This window comes from Thalassophryne amazonica, chromosome 13 (assembly GCF_902500255.1).
Source record: "Thalassophryne amazonica chromosome 13, fThaAma1.1, whole genome shotgun sequence".
Lineage (NCBI taxonomy): Eukaryota > Metazoa > Chordata > Actinopteri > Batrachoidiformes > Batrachoididae > Thalassophryne > Thalassophryne amazonica.
The window spans coordinates 34,428,642-34,455,786 of NC_047115.1; the positions used below are offsets into that span (position 1 = coordinate 34,428,642).

At 39.0% G+C, this 27,145-nt stretch overlaps 1 protein-coding gene across 5 annotated transcripts in view; it reads right to left on the reverse strand.

The window, feature by feature from the left end:
• The window catches only part of kcnma1a (potassium large conductance calcium-activated channel, subfamily M, alpha member 1a), a 461,512-nt gene that overhangs the window by 87,022 nt on the left and 347,345 nt on the right, over positions 1-27,145 (reverse strand). For all 5 annotated transcript variants that reach the window (XM_034184484.1, XM_034184486.1, XM_034184483.1 and 2 more), the window contains 2 exons: positions 2,520-2,606; positions 2,353-2,429 (listed from right to left, as the gene is read on the reverse strand). In XM_034184484.1, the coding sequence (XP_034040375.1) occupies positions 2,353-2,429; positions 2,520-2,606 (164 nt within the window). The remainder of the gene's footprint in view (positions 1-2,352; positions 2,430-2,519; positions 2,607-27,145) is intronic.

Sequence of the window (27,145 nt, forward strand, 5' to 3'; positions counted from 1 at the left end):
TTAATTTTGCTCTCTGAAGGACTTATTTTTAAATAACCTCTTAATTTTGCTTTCTCTGTGACACAACAGTGACACAACTTTAGATAAATAAATCTAAGTTATCTTACTTAAGCTCAAACTGAAAGTAATCACCTTGAAAGCAAAACTTGATATAAATTAATTACAAATAGAGCTTGCTGATGAAATGGTGTAGAGGAGGATTTTCTTAAAAAGAAGACCCGGTAGTTCAGCTATAATTTGCCAGAAGTACATCTGAGATCCAAGCCTAGATTTGATGTTTTGGTGAAAGAAACTTTTGTATTTCTTCATAATTGATGTAAATAAAGTCCAAGACATATTCAATGACTTGGAAATGTTCATGTTTCCATTCCCTGACTTGTCTGAAGAAAACTGCCAATAAAACTGATTATTATTTACAGGTATTATCACGTTTTAGAGATCTGCTTTCAGTTCGAGTCTGAGGAAGATCATTTTAGAAATTTTTATTCTTTATATTGTTTGTATTTCTTGTGTTTGAAATGGGATAAACATTAAAAGTGTGAAATACCAAGTGTTCCAATACTTTTGGAGGGCACTGTATTATGCCTTATGATGAGTGCAAAATGAGTATGGTTTTATTCCCGTTTTGTTTAAGAATGTTTAATTTTCACTGTTGCTGCACTTTGTGTGAAATCATAGTCATATTGTCTATCGTATCGATGACAATATTGAAATGTGATTATTTGGGAATATTGCACATCCCTACTTTCAACTAGTTGAAAAGTTTGCATATTAATTTAGATCTGCATTAAAAAATGCTTAAAGTGGCAGGGTGTTAAGAGGGCTGTAATTAGGGCGTCTGGGGGTTGGAACCCCCCCCAAAAGCTGAAAGGCAAAAAATGAAAAAAGCTTAAAAAGGCGGGGTGTCTGGGTGAGCGGAGCCCCCCCAGAAAGTGAAAGGTTTTAGCCATGCTAATGCTCCCCTGAAGCATTTGCTCAAAAAAAGTCTGAAGGACCCAAATGACATAGTGAGATGCTGAAGAGCTTCAATCATTCATGTCTGCGATATACATATTAATCACTAAGGGTAGAGACCAGAGTTTGAGCTTGAAAATTCCATAGAAACCCCAAGTTCATATCAGATCCAATTCAAATTTTTTTCTTTTAAATGACTGGAAACAGCCGTTTTGACTCAACTGAAATGCCCCCTTAGTGTATATCAGAAAAAGGTCAGCAAAATAGCTTTGTTGAAGAGTTATACTAAACAGAATATAAAGAATCTCAGCTGAATGCCAATCTTTCAATGTATGCTGACATAATACAGAAGGGAAATATTTGATATATGTTGGAGTGGGACTAATTTCACACCAAAATCTAGACAATACAACCAGTCCATAGAATCTGCATTGGGGATGGTATTCAGTACAGTAGATTGTGCACCATAGGAAAAGTTTTCCTTGTTAGATATGAAAATTCATGCATTACCCTTACCTCAGTGTCTGCATGAAAAACTGACAATGTAAAAGGGTCAGTTTCTTAGGCAGCTGTAAAGACCATTGGATTTAACACTTAATAGGACATTTTGTGCAGGTGCTGGACTATATGTAACCTCCAAACACCCAGCAAGTTTGATTGAGCTCATTATCCACACAACTAGCAATGGGATGTAAACTCCCACAATAGTTTTACTGGCATATGAAAGTTCAAAATGCCTCATGCAGACCACAAAAACAACAACAACAAAAACTAATGGTCCAAAACTCAACATTCTGGCTTGTACCATATAATTTTATCATTTTATGCCTAAAGCGGGATATGAACTTGTGTAGATTATTAACATTTGCAGGTGTTCCAAACATGAACATGATTTGGGGATTTAAAGTAGAAAGGCTAACTCAATAGTTTATACTGATTTTACTGTGGCTTTTTTCTGCCCATGTGACACAATTTCACTTTTATCTACTGTACCTTTCTTACTCATATTTACTCCTGGAAAATTAAATGATTCCTGTACATTCATAGTTTGCATAGATAAAGTAGGGATACAATGGTTCAAACAAAAACAAATCACACTCACAGGTGACATGACCTAAAGATTGCAAGGGAAATAAACATACACAAATTAATGAGTTATACTACAGTGACTGTTAATGATTTTCAAACTGGAACCACAGAAAAAACTTTCCAAAGGATACAAAGGTGTGACAACATGTATATAAAACCTATATAAAAAACACATTTTGCCACAGTACAGAACAACAATCACACGATGTGAACAACACAGCAAAACAACAGACTCACTGATACATTTGGAAGTAAGAGGAAGGGATGGAGAGGAATGAATTGGGTAAAAAAAAAGAGACAGTTACTCACGTCGCTTGCAGCCACACTTTTTGATCCGTTTGGGGTCAGTGATGTCATCATGACAAGCTTTACAGTAGAAAAATGCTCTAAAAAACACAATTACATCAATTTTGATTGTTTACAAAGTCAATGGGTTAGCCTGTTTTTTTAAGCACTTCCTCAGAATGCCATCTTACCTCTTTACTTCTTTGGCATCACTGGCAATAAAAAATCCCAGTGTTCCCTCCTGCATCTTGACATGGTTGCCTGGGTTGATGAGGATGCTGAGTAATGACAGAAAAGGACACATCATGCATATTATCATCTGGGCAACCTTCAGCTTATGCAGACAGCATGCTAATCAAGAGGAATGGTACACACACATCTCCATAGATTTAATCTGAGCTGCACTTATCTGACATCAGGCTTTGTTGTTGCTGCTTGCATCATTGTCAACAATCATCACTGATCCAGTTTGAAAACTCTAATTAGCTCAGATGAAAAACACTAATTATGCTAAACATGGCCTCCCTGCTTTGATGTTGGACAATACTCAGATGAATGGACAAAATTTCACAGTGAATTTTTAATACTTTCTTTGTAGATTGAATTGGATTATCCAGGTGTGAAGAGGAAGGGCAAAGAGGCACGGGGAAGGAGAAGCGCAAACAGATTTTAAATTAATTCCATGGAGCGGTTTTAGCTGCATCACTCACGGTTCACTCTAAGAAATTAACTGCATGTACTTATTGTGTCAGCTAGCCTCACAAAACTTGGTTGATTAAATTGGGAAACAAAATACACAATTAACTGTAACAAATGGGAAACAAAATGTCCAATTAATTGCAACAAGTTGTTGTAATTAATGAATATTTTGTTTCCCATTTAAACACCAAGTCCCGTGGGAATGGGTGACATAACCAGATTAAGTAAAAATAGCACTTCATTTCACAAGTGTTGTCTCGTCAAGACAAGCATTATGGTGCTCACAAAGACATGTCTGTTGTGCCACAGAGAGTATGTTACAACCGAATTAGTAGTTGATAGCGACGGCGGGATGTAAGGGAATGAACAGCTCTTCTTTCTTTGTAGGCTGATTCCGCAGTGGCCTTACACTTTAATCAATAATATTGCTCCAGCAAACTAACACTGTGGATATATTGTGGTGAATCAAGGCCATTAATCAACTCAACAGTGGTACTACCCTATTCATTTGGAGCAAAAAGATCATTAAAATCCATTTCAAGCAACATCACCAAGTCAAAATTTAGGACACATTATTCAAATATTCAATTATAATTAAATAATAAAAATGACATACTGCACAACAAGTATATATGATCACTGAACGTACCAGTTAGACTAGCATGAGTGTGACTGGCTGTATCATTCCCCATTAATTAGACTGAGACAGAGTACACTCCACACTCACTTAACACACGTGTGCGCGAACAACCACGCACGCACAGGCACGCACACTGGTCATTAATGGTTACCTGTGGGCAACAATCACCAATGATTTGAGTGTGAACTAAGAAATAAAAACACTGAACCCACAAACCTTCAGGGTCACACTCCCCCAGAAAATGAGCCCAGATGAACAAAGATGAACTGTTCAGTCTGCTTCATGAATTGTAGTTATTCATAGTATGAGTGAATAGGTGACTAAAAACTACTGCCAGTAGGGGTGTGTAGCTCTCAATCATAAAACAATAATATACATATAAAGGTATATGGGCTACGATAAGGTTCAGAAAAAATTTGATTTGGTGTAATACAATTCAATGTATTGTTTACAGCACAATGCAAGGTTTATTGTAGATATTAATTTTTCATGATAAATTAAAATAAGCCACAAGTAGCACTGCTTACAGTGTATCCAGAAAGTATTCATAATGCTTCACTTTTTCCATATTTTGTTATCTTACAGCCTTATTCAAAATGGAGTGAATTCATTTTTACCCTCAAAATTCTACTCACAACACCCCATAATGACTACAGAAAAAGTTTTTTTTTTTTGCAAATTTATTAAAACTAAAAATGAAGAAAGCACATGTACATAAGTATTCACACGCTTTGCTCAATACTTTGTTGATGCGCATTTGGCAGCAATTACAGCCTCAAGTCTTCTTGAATATGACAGGTGTGTGCCTTTCCAAATCATGTCCAAGCAACAGAACTTACCTCAGGTGGACTCTAATTAAGATGCAGAAACATCTCAAGGATGATCAGTGGCAAAAGGATGCACCTAAGCTCAATTTTGAGCTTCATGGCAAATGCTGTGAATACCTACTTACATGTGATTTGTTAGTTTTTGATTATTTTTAATAAATTTACAAAAATCTCAAAAAAAAAAAAAACTTTTCACATCATCATTATGGGATATTGTGTGTAGCATTTTGAGGAAAAACAAATGAATTTCCTCAATTTTGGAATAAGGCTGGAACATAACAAAATGTGGAAAAGGTGAAGCGCTGTGAATACTTTTGGGAAGCACTGTACCGCTTTACATACATATTTCATGAAAGACCAGGGACCTTCTTCAGGTTTTGTTACTGTACTGCAGCCATTGTTCATTACAGGGGGCAGAATCACATTACATTAGCATAGAAGAAGCCCAGAAGAAGAAGCCAGCTGTTGTCAGAATTGCATGAATAGAGCAGCACAACTTTCCTGTTCTGAAGTGGTATGACAACGTTGCCAAATTATGAACTGAACATTCAAACGTACATTTACCCATTATACCACCAATCACTGTCGGCTATGTTGATTTTGTTTTTACATCACAAAGTTAACATTACTGAGACCAGCCTCACAACACTCATGCTGACCTTTGAACTTTTATGAGAATATATAGCCAGGGAAGTACGGGCAAAACAAGCTTAACTCAAAAAATTTGTTAAAATTGAGCCATTGGCAAGTCATCATACATTTATATTAAATCAAGGGTCAGTGTTAACAATGGGGTCTTATCGATCATTTTAAAATTGAGTTTCGATTTGTATCAGTTCGTTGTTACACCCCTAACTGTCAGTCCTGAAAAAGGCAGCTACTCTTGTATTGGAGGGATTTTTTTGTTTTGTTTGTTTTTTGTAATGTTTAAATGTATCTTTGTTAATTTTAGGAAATGATTTTTACAAATTTCAATTTTCAATTTATTTTTATTTATATAGTGCCAATTCACAACAAAGCTGCCTCAAAGCGCTTCACACAAATAAGGTCTAACCTTACCAACCCCCAGAGCAAGCACACAGGCGACAGTGTAAGGAAAAACTCCCTCTGATGATTTGAGGAAGAAACCTCAATCTGACCAGACTCAAAGGGGTGACCCTCTGCTTGGGCCATGCTACCGACACAAAATCCCTTCTCTTTGTTCTGCAGAAGTTTAAGTGGTGTGCCTAATGAAGCATTTTTCATACAGCATCTTTCCTCTGGGCTCTGGAAAAGAATACATTAGAATCAATTCACAAAACTTTGAAGGGAGCTATTTAATCCATAAATCAGGTTGTGATCAAATTCCAACAAGTCATGCAGATCAATCAGATTTTATTTTTTCCTTTCTACACTGCAAGAAGTAAAAGATCATTTAACATTCACAAGATTGAATGGCCCCCAGAGTAGAAAACAGGCATTATGCCTAGCATGCTTTTTTTTTTTTTTTTTAGTAAAAATGAATTATAATATTAACAAAAGATCAACTCATTACATTTTCACAAACATTGCTGCCCAAATTTGAGATTTTTACACGAGCATCTCTGTATGACATTTTCTGCACTCAGGGTACAACTGGTGAATAGAAGTTTAAAAAGCATCAAAACCTCATATTGTGAGCAACAAGGCAGGCATCAAACACCTGAAGTGATCGTGCCAGAGCATGCATTTACCAAACAGCATGGAGAAGACAGTCGAACACGAAAGGCATAGCCACTGCAGCACAAATATAGGAAGGTACGTAGATGCAGACGGTTGCAGTAACTTCTGTGCAGTTGGATTGTTTCTCAAACACCAAACTGACAGGAAGTGACCCCCACATAAGAACCTCTACTCAAAAGACGCACAAGCATGACTGTACATGGTGACCTGAGAGACGCACAAAATGCACACGCACCCACACGCGCCTCCTCAAGTTAATCACAAGCCTACGTACACACATGCACAGATGGATACACATTTAGAATTGAAAAAATAAGAGAGCATGATGAAATGTCAAAATGACTTGTGGAGCACTTGTGAACAATGTAGGCTATGATTTCAAATTTCAGTTTGGATAAACTTAATGCTATCCAAATTCAACAGTTCCATGCCTTTCCTAGTGTGAAAAATGGGGGAAGCGAAAAAGAACAATTGGTGAGTGTAATAAAAACCATGAAGAAGAGAATTTATATTAAGCGTCATATTATCCACTGCTACAGAAACTGTAGATAATCAATGTTTTGAGATTAAATCCAAAATGTAAAAGGGCTGTCAGTGTTTATCCACAGCTCCATCTGAGGTCCTGCATTTGTGTACAGACTCAAAGTCAAAGAATCATGAAATACTGTTCTGCAATGATTTAAAAACACAATAGACAAGCTGACACAGGAGGGTAACTGAGTAACAATGGAAAAAGAACTGAAAGTGAGAGAAATAACTAAGCAACAGGCAGGTAAAGGACAAAAACGGAAAAGAGCAAATAAGAGGTAGATATGAGAGCGTGAGCGTTTGGCCTTGATACACCAACAACAGCAAAGACATAGAAACAGCACTACTACAAACATATCCAATTTATCTATCCTCTCTGCCTGCAAAGAAGTTAGTGCATTAAACACAAGGGACACATAAAAAAAAAGTTAGAAAAAAAGAGTCCTGTAAAATAGTGTTTGGAAAAATATCCTTGGGGAAACTCCCAAAGTCAGAAGCTTTAAAGTGGTGGAGATTGGGTGGAACTTTGGATGTAAGATAAGGTAGAGGGCATACCGCTTTCGGCTTCTGCAAACAACAAGAAAAAAATCTCAAATCAAATGGTTATCATAAACAGAAAAGAAAAGGAGAATATAACCAACTGTTGCTAAAGTTGCTCTGCCTGTTTCGGGATTACACAGTAAAATTGCATGAGGCGTTACTTTGTGCAGATGTACAGTTAGGTTACACCAGTGGTGGGCACAGCTAACCGAAACATTAGTTTTGGGAACTACTGAAAAATTAAATGTGATAATGGCAAACAGATAAACTAAAACATTAAGTGACTAACTGCTAACTTTTATCATGTGAATTAAGATATGGCCTTTTTTCCTAAAACCTTGAAAAACAGACCTAAAGTCCTGAAATTTGAATATGTTGTAGCGTAAACATGGAGGTTCCCCGTAAAACATTTAGCATACCAAGATCAGACGCTGAACAAGATGCACATCAATAATTCAATGAACAAATAAAATAAAACAGCAGTTTCCATTTAACATATGATTTACTTACAGGACATAAAGTATCAAACAAGCAAGAAATATTAAGAAATAAAATGATATTTGAAAAATTTTAATAATGTAATTAATGCATTTACACTGGCTTGTCCTCATGTACCACCATCTCCTCACAGTGATGGTTGTTGCCTTCACGCAATGTCAATTATGCTTATTGGATTAGTGCAAAAGCTCCAACAGGAACAAACAATGTATGAGTTTTAGAATTGTAAATGTTTTTGACCGTTAAACTTTAATCATGTTCGCCGACTTAAAGTTAGCTTCTGCTAACTGATCCTTTTGTGGTTACCAGAAAAGCTAATCCGCAAACAAACAAGTTATCTTTGCTAATCAGCTGTTCACTGATTAGCTGAGCTGTGCCCACCATTCAGTTACACCCTGTTTGTCTTTTTTTCAATTCCCAAGTCTTTGAACCCACTGTCTACTAAAAACTGTGCATATTATGATAGAAGATCATGAAGAAATCAATGGGACAGACATTTGGGGCATTACATTTTGTATAAAAAAAACCTTGTTAATATATACATATATAAACACTTATAAACATCATACCCCATAACAATAGCATTTTAAAATCAGTGAAAAATGGCTTTCACAACAATGGATTTTATTTTATTATACTGTATTCTTAATAACTCAGCAAGCTTTAAAGAATACTAAAAAATGAGCTTGCACAAGTAAATCTGACAAGACGTAACGCATTTAAGCAAAACTGTGTAATGTGTGTATCATCATATGAGTGTGAAATAACTATCTTTGAATACATTTATTCATGACCACATCAGTGCAAACAAACATTTAACACAGAGGAATGGGAAAGGGGAGGGTGGGTGAGACAACTGAAATTACAAAAAATAGCACTTCACGTTGTTCTTCATGACCACACTGTCAGTGACATAAAATTAATGATAAAACAGGCTCAACAGGGACAAATATAGTATGAAGTTTAGAAAAAACATTTACATTGAAATGGTCTACAAAATGAGTAAATGAGTGGAATTACAGTGCATCTGGAAAGTTTTGACAGCTCTTCACTTTTTTCACATATGTTACAGCCTCATTCCAAAATGGAGCAAAATTTTTCTCCTCAAACTTGTACTCACACACCACATAATGATAATTTATTAAACATAATAATAAAAAAAACCCTAAGAAATCACATGTACATAAGTATTGTCAGTACCCTTTGCTCAGTACTTTGTTGATGCACCTTTGGCACCAATTATAACCTCAAGTCTTATTGTATATGATGCCACAAGCTTGTCACACCTATCTTTGGACAGTTTTGCCAATTCCTCTTTGCAGCAACTCTCAAGCTCCATCATGACGCCTTTGGTGTGAATGCCAGGCATCATGTTTGGAGGAAACCAGGTACCATCCTACAGTGAAGCATGGTGATGGCACATCATGCTGGGGATTTTTTTTCAGTGGCAGGAACTGGGAGACTAGTCAGGATTAAGGGAAAGATGAATGCAGCAATGCACAGAGATATCCTGGATGAAAACCTGCTCCAGAGTGCTCTTGACCTCAGACTGGGGCAACAGTTCATCTTTCAGCAGGACAAGGACACTACACACACAGCCAAGATATCAAAGGAGTGACTTCAGGACAACTCTGTGAATGTTCTTGAGTGGCCCAGCCAGAGCCCAGACCTCAATCCATTTGAACATCTTGGTAGAGATCTGAAAATGGCTGTGCACTGACACTCCCCATCCAACCTGATGGAGCTTGAGAGGTGCCACAAAAAGGGATGGACAAAACTGCCCAAAGATAGGTGCACCAAGCTTGTGGCATCATATTCAAGCAGACTTGAGGCTGTCACTTCTGCCAAAGGTGCATCAACAAAGTATTGACCAAAGGATGTGAATATTTATGTATGCATGATTTTTTTTTTTTTTTTTACAAATTTGCAAAAAAAAAAAAAAAAAAAAAAAACTTTTTTCATGTTGTCATTATGGGGTGTTGTGAGAAGAATTTTGAGGGGAAAAAATGAATTTACTCCACTTTGGAATAAGGCTGTAACATAAAGACTGTGGAAAAAGTAAAGCTCTGTGAATACTTTCCCGATGCACTATATCTCAAAATGTTTAGCATAATGTAGTCACAACTGTTAGAATGGTATGGGTAAAAACAAACAAACAAAAAACAACAAAACACAACAACAACAACAAAAAAAAACACAGTTGATTAGTTACTGATTAGTTTCTGGTGCAATTCCAGAAATTTTGCCTTGGATTTCTTGGCAGTGCAAGACAGGACAACTACTTGCTTATTTCTACTTAACTGCTGCAAAAACATGCAATGCACAAACAAAAAGCTGTCACATGGCTCTTTGTATGTTGATATGCATCTTTGACAGGGCACACACATATACCATATTGGCATAAACACAAGTTTGTTTTTTTTTATTAATAACATGTCTGCAAACTACGGAGGCCTCTTATGAATGCAGACAAGATGTACAGAAGAGCTATAGGCAAGAGCTCAATTTTGAGCTTAATGGCAAAGACTGTGAATACTTATGGACATGTGATGCCTTTGTTTTTTGGTTGTTTGTTGTTTTTTTTTAATAAACTTGCAAAAATGTAAACAAAAAAAAATTCACATTGTCATTATGGAGTATTGTGTGTAGAAAAATAAAAAAATGAAATTCATCCATTTGGGAATAAGCCTGTAACATGAAAATGTGGAAAAGTGAAGCATTGTGAATACTTTCCAGATGCACTGTATATGTAGATATGATCAATTGACAAGTCCATAATTCTTTGATATAGGTTAAGAAAAAAGTGTTATGGTTTAAAATAAATGAAGAAGAAGGATTGCCCCTTTAAATAGTAACTCCTGTTGACATGCGGACATTCTGTAATTATGTATATTATCCACATGTGTTCAAAATGACAAAGAAACTTAATGCATTTGGGGGGAAAAACTGCATAAAATGCAACTTGAGATGTCACACAATGATTCACTGTTATTTAAGCTGGACGTGATGTTCATAAAGGAAAGAGCCAAACAACAAACCTGCTCTCCCTCTGCTCAGATTTGTACTCAATGGCAATAAGCAACAGCTTCAGCTTCACGTAACACAGCCTGTAAACACACACACACACACACACACACACACACACACACACACACACACACACACACACACACACACACACACACACACACACACACACACACACACACACACACACACACAGAGAAGTACACAGCACAATATCTTTAAATTCGACATTCTTACATTCAATGAGGTTCTTATAGTTTGTTGCTTCACTTCACAGCTGTTAGCTACAGTACCTCACCCTGCTCCGAGTGCTGCTCTCATTGGACCGACATCTCTGCTGTTTTAGCATTGTGGGATAGCGCGCGCCACAGATTGTGCTCGCCGGACTACTTTCACCACCCTGCTCAGCGTGCCGCTCTCGTTGGAGCGACAACACACAGAATGTGTCTCTTCCCAGATAGATCTCTTTCAGTGCAGCTTCTTGTTCTGACTTTAACACGAAGTTAACATCCAAGTCTTCCATCGCCAACTGTAAATGGTAATCAAACCATTCCAACTGTATCTTTCTAAACTCTTCGCATCAAATTCCATTGTGTCAAAGTACGAAATGAAGCCTAATAATCAATTATTACTGGTAAATTTTAGAATTAATTTAGACAAGATATACACATTATCTCACAGGAATATCACAATTATCTGGAAACTACTTTTTGCGCAGGAATTCATCAAGCACGTCGGCCGCAAGCGCGTACTAACACAGAATCCCCAAAAACTGGCAAGAAGTTCAGCCAGAACGAGAGCGTCCACTTTTAGCTTGTCATAAGCTAAGCTAGTGGCGCTCATGAGAGTGTGACAGTACCTACCACTGACAGCAAATGAGTGATACTTACTCACAGACAGTGGGGAAGGAGAGGCCCACAAAGGCACTGGACAAATACTCCGTGTACATCTCATTAGCCACTCCTTCAAGATAATACTTCTGCCATGTGTCCTCCTCAATCTGGTAAAAAACAAACAACAAAAAAAAAACACGTGTGGAAATGTCAAATATCACATGTGAAGGTAAAAAAGATGAAATAAAAAACAACCACACTTTCCACTGCAATGAATGCCCAATATGGTGTGCAGATGTTTCACCGCACAGCATCAGCCTGGTTATTATAACCTGATCCATCATCTTTATGACATGAGAACAGTTCTTTGACAGAGCCAAACACGTCTTCAATTTTTAGCCACAGAAATAATGAACAGATTCCATATGTAACGCAACAGTAAAATATGATGTGCCAGTTTGACTGAAAACACTCCAATGTAAGTATTTCTCTGGACAAAGATGTCAAAGTTTCCCAGAACATGCACTAGCTCTTATTTATCTGCTCGCTCAGCAGAGAAGCCACAATATCCATTTCTATAAACTCATCTACACTTTGACTAAATCATTTACAAAAATGCAATGCAAGAATCAGTTATCAACACACACACTTATCCGGGATAGAGTCAGGGGGGCAACAGCTCCAGTAGGGGACCCTAAACTTCCCTTTTCCGGGCCACATTTACCACCTCTGACTGGAGGATGCTGTGGCGTTCCCAGACCAGTGTGGAGATATAATCTCTCCACCTAGTCCTGGGTCTTCCCCGGGATCTCCTCCCAGCTGAACATGCTCTAGGGAGGTGTTCCTGGAGGCATCTTTACCAGATGCCTGAGCCACCTCATCTGGCTCCTCTCAATGAGAAGGAGCAGTGGCTGTACTCCGAGCAATTCATGAATGACTGAGCTTCTCAACCTATCTCTGAGGGAGACCCCAGCCACCTTCCTGAGGAAACCCATTTCAGCCGCTTCGACCCGTGATCTAGTTCTTTTGGTCATGACCCAACCCTCAAGACCATCATTAAGGGAAGGAACGAAGATTGACCTACTGGTCAATCCTGAACTCCTTCACTTGGGTCAAGACCTCATTCTCTACCCAGAATAGGCAGTCCATCAGTTTCCTGCTGAGAACCATGGCTTCAGTATTTGAGGTGCAGATCCACATCCCAGCCGCTTTACGCTCGATATGAACTGACTGAGTGCTGGAGGTCAAAAGGCTGATGATTTTAACAGGACAACATCATCTGCAAAAAGCAGTGATGAGACCCTCAGCCAGGAAACTGAAGATCCTCCTCCGCCCGACTATGCCTCAATATCTTGTCCATGAATATCACAAACAGGATTGGTGACAAGGTGCAGCCCTGGTGCAGGCCAGCCCCCACCGGAAATGAGTTTGACGTACTGTTGAGGACCCAAACAAGAGCTCAGGCTTTGTGAGTGCAGAGATTAGATGGTCCTGAAAAAGGACCCTCCTACTCCCGCAGCACCTCCCACAGTACCTCCTGGGGTACCTGATCATATGTCTTCTGCAAGTCCAAAAAACACATGTAGACTGGATGAGCATACACACAAGGCCCACACACTCTCTGGTCCCCTTTTTTTAAATATGGGGAATACCACCCCAGTTTGCCACTCCTTAGACACTGTCCCAGACCTCCATGAACTGTTGAAGACATGTCTCATCCAAGACAGTCCCTCCATACCAAGAACCTTTAGCATTCTGGATGGATCTCATCAAATTCGGTGCTTTGCGGAGATGTCTGACTACCTCAGTGACTTCCACCAGGGAAATTGATGATGATCCCCCCATCAGCTTCCAGCTCTGCCTCTACTACAGAGGGTGTTCAAGCCTGATGCAGGAGTTGCTCAAGGTGCTCCTTCCAGCAACAGATTACCTCCTCAGTTGAGGTCAACAGAGTCCCATCCTTACTGTATACAGCTTGGATGGTTCCCAGTTTTCCTCTCCTGATGTGCCGCACAGCCCTCCAGAAGCATCTTGGTGCCGACCGAAAGTCCTACTCCATGGTTGCTTCGAACTCCTCCCACACCCACTGTTTTGCCTCCCCCACAACAGAGGCTGCCGCAATGTGATAATCAGTTCAGGCGTATTACTTCAGTACATTTAAACAGGGTGACTGAGGAAATGAAATCCAGTCTTGTCCTCTGTGTTACCTCAATGAAGGACCTCATGGAGAAAAGATTGGCCAGCATAGTGGACAGGCCCTGAGCCAGACAGCTCTGGGCAATGAAGCCTGCCTTCAGCTCTGCCAGGCAGATAGCATCATCACCCTCTTTCCAGTTCCAGCTTGGAATGTTCAGCAGATGGGCCTTCATCACATAACACACACAGAAGATGTCACACAGGTCACTGCCAAATGACACCAATTTGTTTACTTATAATAAAGTACACATTCAAGGCAGAGTATAAATGAAAGATGGCTTCTACAAGTTACTCATCCATTTTCAGCATGTATTTCATGACATCTGACAACTGACACAGGAGAGGCTGAGGGTATGTGATTATCCCTGTTTGTTTGTCTGTAAACAGAATGTCTCAAAAAGTATTAAATGTATTTTGACCTAATTTTGTAAAAAGATGATCCATAGATCAGGAGAGCACTGACAAAATTTAGGCAGTGATTCATATCTTTTTCTCTTTTTTTGACTGGCAAAGCTACAGTGTGTAGAATGTAGTGTCACCTAGTGAAGAAGCTGCAAATTGCATTATAATGTTGCCAGTTATAATTTTGTTTTCCTTCACATTTTTGTTTCTTTGGCAATGGAGATTCATGCTCCTTTGGCGTGTCTTGTTATAAGCAAGTACAGTAAAACTTGCCTAAACCATCATCGTATAAACCAGATAGTCGCACTCACTGGACAAAAGCAAAAGTCCCAATGCTTTTGTACGGTTTTCCATGTAATAAACACCATATTACAGGATTTTGTCTAATAGATTTTTGCCCACATCAGATGTCATATTGGGCAGTCTTGGATTGCCCAGTTGCAACAGAGGTACAAAATGAAGTTCAGTACTGAAACTTGCAGATTCGAGGAAAGTGGATACCATATTTCCTTGATTAAAAGCTCAGGCGTTTATTTTATTCAAGCTGTGCTCAAACCTGGCGCCTACACAAGTCAGGCCTTTATTCAAAGCCGGTGATTATTAATAAAATGCTGCCTGCTGTCTGCACTGTAATGTGGTGTTATGTTTCACGCATATCCCTGGGTGTGGCGAACCAAAGACAACTGCTTTAGCCCAGAGCCCTCTGCATGGCTGCAAACCCTCCCCGTTGCCTGACGTGCACCTGCTTTAACGACAGAGACCACAAGGGCTGTGACTGGTGACTTTTCCAGTTTGACTCCTTCCTTTCCCATCATATTTTAATAGTTTTGCAGTGTGCCCGCCAATTACATTTCGATCATGGATCAAATATGTTTGGCAGAAAAGGCCACAAATATGATCAACTTTACAACACAGAGTCATAAAAAGACACTCAAATGACCTGCAATTCATGGAGGGAAATTACACGTACCACAGGTTTGGAGGGTTGATTGAATAAAGAAGTGGAGCACATTGAGGGACAAACAGATCCAGAAAAAAAACACTGTTCCTGCGGCAAATTACATTAAGACACCTACCAACGGAGAACTTTAAAAGTGTCATGCGCATGTTGACATCATTGCATGGCCGCAGAGTTACAGAGTTGTAGAAACATAAATCATGCTTTAGGATTTTAAGTTATCACTCAGTAGTGGACTTAGAAAAAAGACTCGACCAAATGTAATCTTTTTAATGCACATAATGCATTGTGCTTATTTAAAGCAGGCGATTGTTTATTCAGACAAAGTTTTGACCCAGCCATTAAATGAGGCAGGCCCCAATTCAAGGTCAAGCATTTAATCAAGGAAATATGCAAACCTAATTGGTGCTGCAAATTGTTTGTGCCTCCTGACTATAAATAATCTGTTACATACATATCACTGATTTTGTCCATTTTATACATAAAGCGGATTTTGACCGTTTTATACGTATCGTGGATTTCAATTATAACGGACAAAATTCACTGGTCCACCTGAATCCAAGTTTTACTGTATGTCAGTTCTGGGCTACTGTATCAACATGGTGGCTTCCATGAGAGGGCCCATTCCTATGTAGATGTGAAGGCCTCATTCTGAGGAAATGAAAAACACTGATTCATCATTGCAGGTAAATACACTAATGAATAGATAGTAACAAATGCTAGATTCCATTTTTGCTAATTAACACCCTAAATCCTACACACTGTAGCTTTAACATTGCAAGATACATTTTCACAATAGCAAACTCTTGCCACAAGTGACTGGATGCAAAAATTAATCCAACTTTGGCAGAGGTATGAGTTTTCTGAATTTAAATTTGTAAATTTTAGGTGTTTGTGTCCAACACTGGTTAGACATTCTTAAATCCAATGTCAACGTATCTGTCAGTGACTACAACTGTAAAAGAAGACACCTAATAAAAGTACAAGGACCCAAACAACCCACCAAACAACCCATTTTGTAATTAATTAATTAATCAATTAATATTTCCTTTCTCAATCCTCTTATGCAGATCAAATGTCCAAAAAAGGGAAAGGCTCAGGCAGTCAGTTTTATGAAAATAGGTCATTTAAATAAGATAAAAAGCATGATCTACAAGGGAGGAAACAAGGTTCCATTGGGAGGTTTTATTTTCAAAAATGTTATACGTATAACCAGAAACACAAAGATAAAAAGTAATAACTTCTGTCATGATACTGCCAGTCAATATATCAGGTTAATTCCACTACTTTGAAACCTGAAGAGGACTTCTACAAAACTTGAACTTTGAGGGAATAATGAAGTGAATGAAGCACACACGCGGTCATCTGCATAAACCATGTTTCTCCAAATGACTACACAATGAAACAACACTACTGAAATGCAATACAGATGTTTATTGGTTATGCAGACATTAGAATTTAATGACTTTTTGGTTGAAGATGGACAATAACATGGACTTCTGCAAAGAAAACCTATCCATAGTCTAATCCTGTGTTATACTGCACAGCATCACAAACGAAACATCTTACCTTATTGTGATATTGTAACATCTGTGTGATTATTCTGATCTTAGGATGGTAGTTCTTGATCGAAATAACCCTAAAAGAAAGAAAACAGCAAGCAGAACTGTACACAAAGAAAAATATCCAAACCATTCTAAAAATCAGTTGTTACTGATCACTAAATTCAGCCAATACCTCATGATGTTGGAGGCATCTTCAGCATCAGGATCTGCACAGTATTTATTGGCAAGGATTAAGCAGGCATCTGCTGATTCAATCTATGTGTAAAAGTTCAAAGAACCAGATATGTTAACATGTCTGAGATTAGGAACTAGGTCTCAATACTTGTAATAAACTGTAAATTCAATAAACAACAGACATGTTTAATTGTTGCCATCACAAATAAACTGTTGAATTCATGTTTATTTCTTTAAGCATGAGAGTCGGAAGTAAAGGTCATTGGCTACCAATGTTTTTTTTTTTCTGGGATATTAGTCAACATGGTCACCTTATCAGTAAACACACTTCTTCCAATGATGCTGCAGTACTTTGATACCACGTAAGGGAAGCTTTCATCCTACTGGCCAAAAGAGTCCTCAACAACAGATGTGACACCACCATCGCTCTAATATTTCTATTGAGAAATGTGTTTTCTCCTGTTTGTGAACAGAAGTCAGACAGATGGTGTCATGTCCTGAGACCATGTTGGGTGGTCAAACGTTGGAAGTCACACTCATGTGCAGCAGACATGTTAACCACCAATCTGTGATACAAGCCTTTATTCAACAGTTTCTGGGGAATTTGGTTTTGATAGCCTCATGTAGTTGCCTGAACACTAATTCTCTATTTATGGTTTGGCCCTTTACAGGGTAGCCCAGACACACAATATTTCAATTCAAGAAAGCAAAGGCCATCGGCTATCTAGCAGACTAAACAATTTTGGTCTGCACGAATTGCCTCTTTGTCACCAGGAAAATGTGATGGACCAAGCAAGCACTCATTCTGGGTCTGGAAGCATTTTATGAGTTTGGCTGAATCTGCTTCAAAATGCTCCAAATTCTCCCTGGACATGACAAGTATGGCGTGCTGTTGTCAGGGGTCTTTGACATTTCAAGTTTTGAACGCAAAATATTCTCAGTTCTCTCAAAAGAGATTCCAAAAGCATTAGCTATCTGACTGGCGGTCAGTTCAGATGATGAACATGATCAGTGTTTTCCTCAGTGCTGCCAGTTGCAAGTCATTCAGTCTTTGGATTCTTTTCAAGGCGTTTTCTAACTCTCTTAAATTCATTTATGCTCTGTTGATCCATTATCACCACAACACCCCCCTCCCCCTCCCCATTTCACAAATGCCCACTAAAGCCAACACTGAATGTCTTCTATGTAACACCAAACATGGTTGTACCTTACTTGAACATACACAATTCACTTGGGAGTCAAAACGTTTAAATGCAAACTAAATTTCAATGATTGGTTCATACGCCTTTAACTCATCGATATACGAGTCTGTTAGAAAAGTATCAGACCTTTTCATTTTTTTCAAAAACCTGATGGATTTGAATCATGTGCGCTTGCATGAGCCAACCTTGAACCTTCGTACGCATGCGTGAATTTTTTACGCCTGTCGGTTGCATCATTTGCTTGTAAAGCCCCGTTTACACATAGACGGTAAGAGCTCCCGGAAGCGTCTCGGAAGAGTTTTTGGTTCCTCCGGGCCATCTTAGGGATCAAACGCCGTTGTTAACGCCGGCGCTAGGGGCATGGCTTAGTTCCGGCTTCACCGGGAATCGTCGAAAAAATTATTCAACATGTCGAATAATTCCGGGAGCGCTCCCGGAGAATTCGCGTGATGACAGAGACAACGCGAACAATGCCGTTTGATACTTTTTTTACCGTTATTCGGTGGCTGGCGTTGTATCCCTAATCAACGGCGTATAAATGGAGATAGAGCCCACATCGGCGTACACAAGAGCGTTTTAACCGGCGACAGAGGCAGACAAAACGGCGGCGCTAGCGGACAGTACACCGTTCTAAACGCCAATCACTTGACCCAGCTATCTTAGCTAATTATAGGCCAATCTCCAACCTTCCTTTTCTCTCAAAAATTCTTGAAAGGGTAGTTGTAAAACAGCTAACTGATCATCTGCAGAGGAATGGTCTATTTGAAGAGTTTCAGTCAGGTTTTAGAATTCATCATAGTACAGAAACAGCATTAGTGAAGGTTACAAATGATCTTCTTATGGCCTCAGACAGTGGACTCATCTCTGTGCTTGTTCTGTTAGACCTCAGTGCTGTTTTGATACTGTTGACCATAAAATTTTATTACAGAGATTAGAGCATGCCATAGGTATTAAAGGCACTGCGCTGCGGTGGTTTGAATCATATTTATCTAATAGATTACAATTTGTTCATGTAAATGGGGAATCTTCTTCACAGACAAGGTTAATTATGGAGTTCCACAAGGTTCTGTGCTAGGACCAATTTTATTCACTTTATACATGCTTCCCTTAGGCAGTATTATTAAATGGCATTGCTTAAATTTTCATTGTTACGCAGATGATACCCAGCTTTATCTATCCATGAAGCCAGAGGACACACACCAATTAGCTAAACTGCAGGATTGTCTTACAGACATAAAGACATGGATGACCTCTAATTTCCTGCTTTTAAACTCAGATAAAACTGAAGTTATTGTACTTGGCCCCACAAATCTTAGAAACATGGTGTCTAACCAGATCCTTACTCTGGATGGCATTACCCTGACCTCTAGTAATACTGTGAGAAATCTTGGAGTCATTTTTGATCAGGATATGTCATTCAAAGCGCATATTAAACAAATATGTAGGACTGCTTTTTTGCATTTACGCAATATCTCTAAAATTAGAAAGGTCTTGTCTCAGAGTGATGCTGAAAAACTAATTCATGCATTTATTTCCTCTAGGCTGGACTATTGTAATTCATTATTATCAGGTTGTCCTAAAAGTTCCCTGAAAAGCCTTCAGTTAATTCAAAATGCTGCAGCTAGAGTACTGACGGGGACTAAAGAGAGAGCATATCTCACCCATATTGGCCTCTCTTCATTGGCTTCCTGTTAATTCTAGAATAGAATTTAAAATTCTTCTTCTTACTTATAAGGTTTTGAATAATCAGGTCCCATCTATCTTAGGGACCTCATAGTACCATATCACCCCAATAGAGCGCTTCGCTCTCAGACTGCAGGCTTACTTGTAGTTCCTAGGGTTTGTAAGAGTAGAATGGGAGGCAGAGCCTTCAGCTTTCAGGCTCCTCTCCTGTGGAACCAGCTCCCAATTCAGATCAGGGAGACAGACACCCTCTCTACTTTTAAGATTAGGCTTAAAACTTTCCTTTTTGCTAAAGCTTATAGTTAGGGCTGGATCAGGTGACCCTGAACCATCCCTTAGTTATGCTGCTATAGACGTAGACTGCTGGGGGGTTCCCATGATGCACTGAGTGTTTCTTTCTCTTTTTGCTCTGTATGCACCACTCTGCATTTAATCATTAGTGATGATCTCTGCTCCCCTCCACAGCATGTCTTTTTCCTGGTTCTCTCCCTCAGCCCCAACCAGTCCCAGCAGAAGATGCCCCTCCCTGAGCCTGGTTCTGCTGGAGGTTTCTTCCTGTTAAAAGGGAGTTTTTCCTTCCCACTGTCGCCAAGTGCTTGCTCACAGGGGGTCGTTTTGACCGTTGGGGTTTACGTATTATTGTATGGCCTTGCCTTACAATATAAAGCGCCTTGGGCAACTGTTTGTTGTGATTTGGCGCTATATAAATAAAATTGATTGCTTGATTGATTGATGAATCTCAATCTGCGGTGATGATGCTGGAACTTTTGTTTGGTGCGTTCAATAGATTTATAAAGATGACTGCCTGAAGAGAACATGTAAATTTCCACAGTCATTGATGATATGGGGCTGCATGTCAGGTAAAGGCACTGGGGAGATGGCTGTCATTACATCATCAATAAATGCACAAGTTTACGTTGATATTTTGGACACTTTTCTTATCCCATCAATTGAAAGGATGTTTGGGGATGATGAAATCATTTTTCAAGATAGAGCAAAACTGTGAAAACATTCCTTGCAAAAAGACACATAGGGTCAATGTCATGGCCTGCAAATAGTCCGGATCTTAATCCAATTGAAAATCTTTGGTGGAAGTTGAAGAAAATGGTCCATGACAAGGCTCCAACCTGCAAAGCTGATCTGCAGCAGCAATCAGAGAAAGTTGGAGCCAGATTGATGAAGAGTACTGTTTGTCACTCATTAAGTCCATGCCTCAGAGACTGCAAGCTGTTATAAAAGCCAGAGGTGGTGCAACAAAATACTAGTGATGTGTTGGAGCGTTCTTTTGTTTTTCATGATTCCATAATTTTTTCCTCAGAATTGAGTGATTCCATTTTTTTCCCTCTGCTTGGTCTAAAAAAGTAACCGTTACTGACTGCCACAATTTTTTTTCCTGATTTCTTATAGTGTTTCTTAAAGCCAGGGTTGCCATTTGAAATGACTTTAGTTTTGTGTCATGTCTGTGATCTGCTTTTTTCTACAAAATTAAACAACTGAATGAACATCCTCCAAGGCCGGTGATTCCATAATTTTTGCCAGGGGTTGTAAACAAGGCGAAGGTCACACAGTAAATTTTGCTGAGTGAAATATACTCTGCCGGGATAACATTTGGTCCCAGTCAAAATAGAGTAAAATACACTATTATAGAGTGAAATCAGCTTTACTGTCTTTTCAAATCAAGTGTTTCTACACCATTAAGAGTTGATTTTACAATGTGACAGAGTATATTTAACTATATCTGGAATGGGACGAACTGTTATCCCAGCAGAGTAAATTTTACTCTGCAAAGTTTGCTGTGGAGGAAGGAAGGTCAGCATGCACTGGTCCCATATGTTGCCACATCCACCTCACCATGGAATCATTTTTGGTTCTGGATTGTAGCCACCCAGGCAGACAACCAGTACATCACCACCTCTCAAAAGCAGCCATCTATCTGCTGCAGCCAGGTGAATCATGGGCTTCCTCTTGGCCTTCTCCAGCCACTGGGTTCCTCAGCACTGAGGCACCATGTCCAGAGAAGGTCACCACATATCCAAAATATCATAGGAAACACTTCTTAACCATGTGAGTCTCCTCATCCAAGTACCCTAAGCAACTGATCATTTGATACAATCATTCCAGTGGTACCCAAGGAACCTCCAAAGAGACCTAGTACCAAAGAAATCTAGACATCTCCTTCGGTCAATGGTTGGCATCCAAAGTCTCACAGTTATATAAGATAGGAAGCACCAGGACCCTACAGACTTGGAACTTTGCTCTCCTGCAAATATATCAGCATCAGCAAATACTAACAACTTTATGACTCCATAAGATCTTCTCACACATTTCAAAATTAGGCTTACTGTATTCATGTATTCAATGTACTCAGGCTAATTCTAAATACATTAGAGTGTTCTGATTTACAGTGCAGGTGTCATTCATGTTGACTGTGATCTGGGTGTGGATTCCCGCACTTTTTTCACATTTGTTTCACAAATTTCTCTAAAACAAATATACTGATTTTGATGAGAGCTGTCACATTTACATATCTAATGGCAGTCAAGTTACATTTCAGGATAATCAGGATGTGTTCATTTGAAATGTAGATTCAGACAGGGTAGGGCTAAAGATGTTGCTGTAAGAAATAGCACTACAACCATGCAATAATATTGTTGATCGCAACTGTACATTTTCAGGATTGTTAAACCTTTGGCGGAGGTACTCCAGCTATGAGCAACCTTTAATTTGTACCGTATTTTCCAGACTACAAGTCATGCTTATTTTTTAACTTGTTTGGATGGTCCTGCTACTTATATTTCCAAAATAACAGCATTATCATCTACGGCGGCAAGATGGCAGTGTCTACATGCGTGACAAGCTGTTCTTGTATTATATGAATGAGGTACTGTCTGATCCACACTGAGGAGTATAAGGTGGCAAGAAATGCACCGTTAAGCTGGATGCCAACCACCGTAAACGATGAACAAGAAGAAAACAAAGAACTGAGAATGTGCTGGGGCCTGGAGAATGAGCAAAATTAATAACTCATGCTCTCAAACTTAAAGAACATGCTCTGATTAAAGATAGGAAATAACCATCATGCTACTCACAACTTGACTTGTTTGCACTTTGTGGACCAGCCAGAACAGCAACAAGGAGGATGACTCAGCTGAGATAAGGCTAACTGTATAGAAGCCTTATCTATATGTATCATTTTTTAAAAAGTTTATTTACTTTTACTGAGAAAAACATTGCACAGTTAACTCCACATTGACATTTGTGTTTGTTCGTGACAAGCACTTTACTCTTGCATTCTTTGTGCCTCATAGAATAATATTAATTATCCCATTAGCTTCTACTTACTAAGGTAGTGTTAGCATTATAAATGCGTAACTACTGATTAAAGTTGGTTTGCTTCATGTTGTATGAAGGGGTAGCACCATGTTAAAAAAAAATGTGAGTTATAGTCTGACGTAACTTTTTTTCCGCTTCATGACACATTTCTGAATGATGCATAATACTATGGTTTGACATACAGTCCGGAAAATACGGTACTTCATTACTGCGAATTTATAAAGTTGAACTAAAGGGATAATGACTTTTGTACAAGTATAAAATTATTTTTTGTTCAACTGCCATCCATTATGTATGACAATTTGGTAATTAGGTATCCTTCTTGAGGTGACATTGGATGTGAAAGAAGTTCTACACAATGAAGAACTCCTCAACTACTAGTCAGCCTGCAGAAAAAATCCTGTAAGAATCCATTTTGTCTGCTGTGTGTCTGTGTGAGACCTTAAACCCCATGGGAAGCAGGAGTGAGAGCCTCCAGAGCAGCATCAGTTGATTGCTGTGACCCTGGACAGAAACAGTCCTTGGTTCCCATCTCTCATTGCCAAGGTGCAAACAGACAGCTGAGTAATACTGTCTGACACCTTCATAGAGACACTTTCAGCATCTTTGACTCTCAGTCACAGCAGAAAATAAGATACCAAATGAAGTAATATGTTCAGTTTTTGGCCAAGGAAAGAATGGGAAACACAGATCATAACCCATGATGTGAAGGCATCAGGGATGTTGTCATGTTGTGACATGCATATGCGCCTTATGAGCGTGTAATTACATGCAAAAAAGTGTACTTCTGGTTTCCAACAGGGAAGGTACAGAGATAACTGTTCATGAGTAATGAAAACAGTTTGTTGGGTAATGCAGACAGAGCACAAGCCTAGTTTTTCATGCTGGAATTTCTGGAGGTTCAGAGGTTTTGGTTGGGCATTTGAACCACTGCATATGTATGGTACAATGTTGATTATTGACATATGGGTGAGGGTGCAATGGAAAACACAAAACACACACACACAGACAATGTTTTTGACTTTGCTTCACAAGTAACCCAGATTCTGGCCTAGACTTAAAAGGTGTCCATTTCAGGGCAGTCCTAATTAGAAGATTCAACATGATGGCTGCCCTGATAAACTGTCTGCATGGGTTTAGTCGGTCATCAGAGCCTATAATCCACCATGGGACAACATACAAAACAAAGCTATCAGGGGGCTAGTTGAATAAAAAAGGATGTCCCAAAGAAAGCACACATTTGAATCAGTCATCTTAAAGCTTCCCTATTCAGCAAAAGTGCCAACGAGAGCCATCGCACTGCTTTGGCAGCTTAATGCAGGCAGCCATTCAGATCACAAACACAATTCAGAAATGTAAACTTTTTTCCACAAACCTCACTGCTATCATATAATTAAATAACATCAAAGAGGCAAACGCAAGATTTTTTTTTCGGTCTGATTAAACTGCAGAAACATTTATTTAGCTTTCGCTTGCATCTTTTGCTGAACAGGTTTTAGGGGGATTTGAGTCTACAAACATCACCATTTCCTTATTGTATTATAGGGTGTTATTCTTACACAGCACCACCATCTAGTGGCCAGGTTTATTTTTTTATTTTTATATATAATGGTGGTGGACTTTTCACCCGGTTCACTCAGCGAGTAAAAAAGGGGGCACAACTGTCCAGATTGAAATGCACAGAACTGGTACAGTGACATTTCAATTCTGAAAGGCACTGAGGATCTCTGACACCTCAACCAGAGCTGGGGCAAGGACCCAGAGTTTAGAATAGGGCTGAGACCACAGAGAAGAGGGAAGCGGGAAGACCAGATTGTTTTGATTGTGTGTTTGGCAATGCAGCTTGTTAGAATTCAAGTACATTTCTGTTCTCTGTAAATAGAGCCACACATAAAACTGGCTTTGACAGAAAGAGGTCAATTTGAATCTTGGTGGTTCATATTAATGTTTCTTCTCCCTTGTGTTAACATTTCAAAATCTATGATTACTGCAAGTCATCTCAGATTTTCATTACACTGCTTCTGTACTTCCTCAGAGCATGACACAGTAAGGGGGAATACCGCGGTTAATGACATGTGACTTTGAGCAGATTGGCTTCCAAATGCTACGTATAGTTTTGGTTTGATGAGCAACTAGTGAGGAAAAACTCAAGAGTTCACTGGCCACATCCATGGACTCACACATATTTCCTCTAGTCAAAACATCACTGACTGGGCCATAACATGAGGCCCTGATTTGGTGTGTTTTGATTCCTGCTGTTTAGGTTTTGGTCTGGTTGAGAACAGTGTAGAAAATGAGAGCGAGGAAGGGATGCAGAAACTACACTGGTACATGCAACATATATAGAGTATACTATTTGTTGAAAAGGATAAACACTTGCACCGCACGCTGTATAGGACACCCATTTTCATTTTACTCACAATAATCACTACCAGTGAGTAGTTAAAATAAAGTGGCGTTTTCCAGTGGCAGCAGGGAAGGAATACATCAGAAGTGTGTCACTAGTCATAAGAAAACATGGAGTAAAAACAACAGAACAAAATATGATAGAGAGAACATACTCTAGGACAGACTTCCATGCTGTAATGGACTGTCATCTCTCTAAATACACTCTCTTGTTGGCAACAACTGCAGATAATGCCATTCACTGAGATATGACAATATTATGAAGCAAACAGAATATCTCTCTTCATCAATTTAAAAACCCTACTCATTAATCTGTGCTGGTAAAGCACACTTATCTGAACAACTGGCACAGCACAGATGAAACAGAAGGCTATGGCATGTAACTGTTATTTGACGGTATATACTGCTTACTGTGATCATCTGGGCCATTTTTGTAATATGGGATCTTCACCAGAATTATTTCTTAAGACAAAAAACAAACAAACAAAAACCCTATGGTTGCACGTTATTCCCTGACGATGTGTAATATCCATCCATGTTTCCCATGGACAGTATCCCATATCTCAGAACATGGTGGTTTTACAGTCTTAACTTAGCGTGAATTATTATAAGATTAGCCTGCATCGGCTTTAAAAGTAACATTTTTTATGAAACAGAGACTTCTCTGTGGTAAAGGCAAAAACAAAAAAATTCACTCACTACTCCAAGGCGACAGACCATAGAGTCAGGTCCAGGTTGGATAGTGACCATTTTATAATTTTGCCTCTGTACACAACTACACTGGGGTGAAAATGAAATAATCAAGATATGTTTGCAGTGTACACTTTCAACTTTAATTCAAGGGATTTAGCAAAAATGCCACATTTAGCATTTTGGAGTTACTGTCATATTAATATATCGCTCACCCATTTAGAGCTAAATGCTCAACTCTACTCATATGCAGATAAATTTGGCACAGTACACAAAGCAGAGATATACTATACATATTGTCTACAACTACTAATCAAATATGGGAATAGAGTAATAAAATCATGGGAACAAATGGGTTATCTCCCCCACATGTGATAGCATTTCGAGTGCTGAACCGTCATGAAACATGACTGCAATATATTTTTTCTCTCCATCAATCCAGAGCCTCCGTTTACTCACAAACTGTGTCTGCATCAATCAAAGAGGGGACAACAAACCTGGTGTGTAGCTCCTTTGTTGCACAGAGTGGACTACAGTAGGGATAACATCCTAATGTCTATGCTATCATTCTATAGTTATTCTTCTGCAATACGATGTCACGTTACATTGACATGTTATGATGCAGGCATGTCCTATTGTATCACTGAGTCTTGCAGTATATGGCTGAATTTAGTACAAACTAAGCGACGCTGGATTGACGCTTCCTGGATTGACAGACGATATCTCGTCAAATCTCACAGGAACTCAGTGGCAAGTTCACACTGAAACAGGAAGTGCCAAAATTTTGAGTCCACAGTGAAACAGGAATGTCAAATGTTGAACACTTCCTGGATCCCACAAGACGAGATCTTGTCGGATATCATGGGAATGAGTGGCAGGTTGAGACTGAAACAGGAAATGCCAAATTTTGAGTCC